This window comes from Dama dama, unplaced genomic scaffold, assembly GCF_033118175.1.
Source record: "Dama dama isolate Ldn47 unplaced genomic scaffold, ASM3311817v1 ptg000085l, whole genome shotgun sequence".
In the NCBI taxonomy this organism is placed as follows: domain Eukaryota; kingdom Metazoa; phylum Chordata; class Mammalia; order Artiodactyla; family Cervidae; genus Dama; species Dama dama.
The window spans coordinates 3,004,499-3,008,343 of record NW_026870902.1 but is presented as its reverse complement, the minus strand read 5'-3'; the positions used below and the strand labels follow the sequence as shown (position 1 = coordinate 3,008,343).

The 3,845-nt window shown below is 41.4% G+C and overlaps 1 protein-coding gene across 1 annotated transcript; it reads right to left on the bottom strand.

Annotated features, from left to right (window-relative positions):
- Positions 1-940: 940 nt before the first annotated feature.
- On the bottom strand, positions 941-2,696 carry LOC133053685 (elongation factor 1-alpha 1-like). Its single transcript, XM_061138205.1, has one exon. It carries the CDS (start codon positions 2,626-2,628, stop codon positions 1,240-1,242), a length of 1,389 nt encoding a protein of 462 aa, XP_060994188.1. The 5' UTR covers positions 2,629-2,696; the 3' UTR covers positions 941-1,239.
- Positions 2,697-3,845: the final 1,149 nt, after the last annotated feature.

The window sequence follows — 3,845 nt, the reverse complement described above, 5'->3', positions numbered from 1 at the left end:
ACGGTCTGAAAAATAGGAGGAGCATGAAGTGGTGTTGAAAAAAATGAAGAGCCTGAAAAGGTTTGAAAAATATGAAAAGCTTCAAAAGGTGTCAAAAATATGAGGAGCATGAAACTGTCTCAAAAATAGGAGGAGCATGAAGCGGTGTTCAAAAACAAGAAGAGCCTGAAAAGGTGTGAAAAATATGAAGAGCTTCAAAAGGTGTCAAAAATATGAGGAGCATGAAACGGTTTTGAGAAACATGAATAGCCTGAAAATATGTGAAAAATATGAAGAGCATAAAAATATGTGAAAAATATGAGGAGCATGAAACTGTGTTCAAAACATGAAGAGCCTGAAAAGGTGTGAAAAATATGAAGATCTTCAGAAGGTGTTAAAATTGAAGGCATTTCCCCTGAAATCAGGAACAAGACAAGGGTGCCCACTCTCACCACTACTATTCAACATAGTGTTGGAAGTTCTGGCCACAGCAATCAGAGCAGAAAAAGAAGTAAAAGGAATCCAGATAGGAAAAGAAGAAGTAAAACTCTCACTGTTTGCAGATGACATGATCCTCTACATAGAAAACCCTAAAGACTCTACCAGAAAATTACTAGAACTAATCAATGAATATAGTAAAGTTGCAGGATATAAAATTAACACACAGAAATCCCTTGCATTCCTATATACTAACAATGAAAAAACAGACAGAGAAATTAAGGAAACAATACCATTCACCATTGCAACAAAAAGAATAAAATACTTAGGAGTATATCTACCTAAAGAAACAAAGGACCTATACATAGAAAACTATAAAACACTGATGAAAGAAATCAAAGAGGACACAAACAGATGGAGAAACATACCGTGTTCATGGATTGGAAGAATTAATATTGTCAAAATGGCTATTCTACCCAAAGCAGTCTATAGATTCAATGCAATCCCTATCAAGCTACCAATGGTATTTTTTTTTTTTTCTCATTAAACTTTTTTTAATGGGTCTCAAATTCTGTGACAGATTTTTGGTCAAGGTGTTTTCATTAAAAAGTACTGATTTTAAAAACTAATAACTTAAACTGCCACACACAAAACATATGGTCCACAAAAACATTCTCCTTTCCTTCTGAAGGTTTTACGATGCATTGTTATCATTAACCAGTCTTTTACTATCAAACTTAAATGGCCAATTGAGACAAACAGTTCTGAGACCGTTCTTCCACCACTGATTAAGACTGGGGTGGCAGGTGTTGGGGATAATATTCATTTAGCCTTCTGAGCTTTCTGGGCAGACTTGGTGACCTTGCCAGCTCCAGCTGCCTTCTTGTCCACTGCCTTGATGACACCCACAGCAACTGTCTGTCTCATGTCACGCACAGCAAAACGGCCCAGGGGAGGATAATCAGAGAAGCTCTCGACACACATGGGCTTGCCAGGAACCATATCAACAATGGCAGCGTCACCAGATTTCAAGAATTTAGGGCCATCTTCCAGCTTTTTCCCAGAACGACGATCAATCTTCTCCTTCAGCTCAGCAAACTTGCAAGCGATGTGAGCTGTGTGACAATCCAGCACAGGTGCATATCCAGCACTGATTTGGCCTGGATGGTTCAAAATAATCACCTGAGCTGTGAAGCCAGCAGCTTCCATGGGTGGATCATTTTTGCTGTCACCAGCCACATTGCCACGACGGACATCTTTGACAGACACGTTCTTGACATTGAAGCCCACATTGTCCCCAGGAAGGGCTTCACTCAATGCTTCATGGTGCATTTCTACAGACTTCACTTCAGTTGTTACATTGACTGGAGCAAAGGTGACCACCATGCCAGGTTTGAGAACACCAGTCTCCACACGACCCACAGGGACAGTACCAATACCACCAATTTTGTAGACATCCTGGAGAGGCAAACGCAAGGGTTTGTCAGTTGGGCGAGTTGGTGGCAGGATGCAATCCAGAGCTTCAAGCAGGGTGGTTCCACTGGCGTTGCCGTCCTTACGGGTGACTTTCCATCCCTTGAACCATGGCATGTTAGCACTTGGCTCCAGCATGTTGTCACCATTCCAGCCAGAAATTGGCACAAATGCTACTGTGTCGGGGTTGTAGCCAATTTTCTTAATGTAGGTGCTGACTTCCTTAACAATTTCCTCGTATCTCTTCTGGCTGTAGGGTGGCTCAGTGGAATCCATTTTGTTAACTCCAACAATTAGTTGTTTCACACCCAGAGTGTAAGCCAGAAGGGCATGCTCACGGGTCTGCCCGTTCTTGGAGATACTGGCTTCAAATTCACCAACACCAGCAGCAACAATCAGGACAGCACAGTCAGCCTGGGATGTGCCTGTAATCATGTTTTTGATGAAGTCTCTGTGTCCTGGGGCATCAATGATGGTAACATAGTACTTGCTGGTCTCAAATTTCCACAGGGAGATATCAATGGTGATACCACGCTCACGTTCAGCTTTCAGTTTGTCCAAGACCCAGGCATATTTGAAGGAGCCCTTTCCCATCTCGGCAGCCTCCTTCTCGAACTTCTCAATTGTTCTCTTGTCGATCCCGCCACATTTGTAGATCAGATGGCCAGTCGTGGTAGACTTCCCTGAATCTACGTGCCCAATGACAACGATGTTGATGTGGGTCTTCTCTTTTCCCATTTTGGCTTAGGTTTAACGGTGGTTTTCACGACACCTGTGTCCTGGCGGCAAACCCGTTGCGAAAAACTACCAATGGTATTTTTCACAGAACTAGACCAAAGAATTTCACAATTTGTATGGAAATACAAAAAACCTCGAATAGCCAAAGTAATCTTGAGAAAGAAGAATGGAGCTGGAGGAATCAACCTGCCTGACTTCAGACTCTACTACAAAGCCACAGTCATCAAGACAGTATGGTACTGGCACAAAGACAGAAATATAGATCAATGGAACAGAATAGAAAGCCCAGAGATAAATCCACGAACCTATGGACACCTTATCTTTGACAAAGGAGGCAAGGATATACAATGGAAAAAAGACAACCTCTTTAACAAGTGGTGCTGGGAAAACTGGTCAACCACTTGTAAAAGAATGAAACTAGAACACTTTCTAACACCATACACAAAAATAAACTCAAAATGGATTAAAGATCTAAATGTAAGACCAGAAACTATAAAACTCCTAGAGGAGAACATAGGCAAAACACTCTCTGACATAAATCAAAGCAAGATCCTCTATGACCCACCTCCCAGAATATTGGAAATATAAGCAAAACTAAACAAATGGGACCTAATGAAACTTAAAAGCTTTTGCACTACAAAGGAAACTATAAGTAAGGTGAAAAGACAGCCCTCAGATTGGGAGAAAATAATAGCAAATGAAGAAACAGACAAAGGATTAATCTCAAAAATATACAAGCAACTCCTGCAGCTCAATTTCAGAAAAATAAATGACCCAATCAAAAAATGGGCCAAAGAACTAAACAGACATTTCTCCAAAGAAGACATACAGATGGCTAACAAACACATGAAAAGATGCTCAACATCACTCATTATTAGAGAAATACAAATCAAAACCACAATGAGGTACCATTACACGCCAGTCAGGATGGCTGCTATCCAAAAGTCTACAAGCAATAAATGCTGGAGAGGGTGTGGAGAAAAGGGAACCCTCTTACACTGTTGGTGGGAATGCAAACTAGTACAGCCGCTATGGAAAACAGTGTGGAGATTTCTTAAAAAACTGGAAATAGAACTGCCATATGACCCAGCAATCCCACTTCTGGGCATACACACTGAGGAAACCAGAACTGAAAGAGACACGTGCACCCCAGTGTTCATCGCAGCACTGTTTATAATAGCCAGGACATGGAAGCAACCTAGATGCCCATCAGCAGA

Coding starts and splice junctions, on each gene's coding strand:
- LOC133053685 (XM_061138205.1), bottom strand. CDS start 2,628: ATGGGAAAAGAGAAGACCCACATCAACATCGTTGTCATTGGGCACGTA.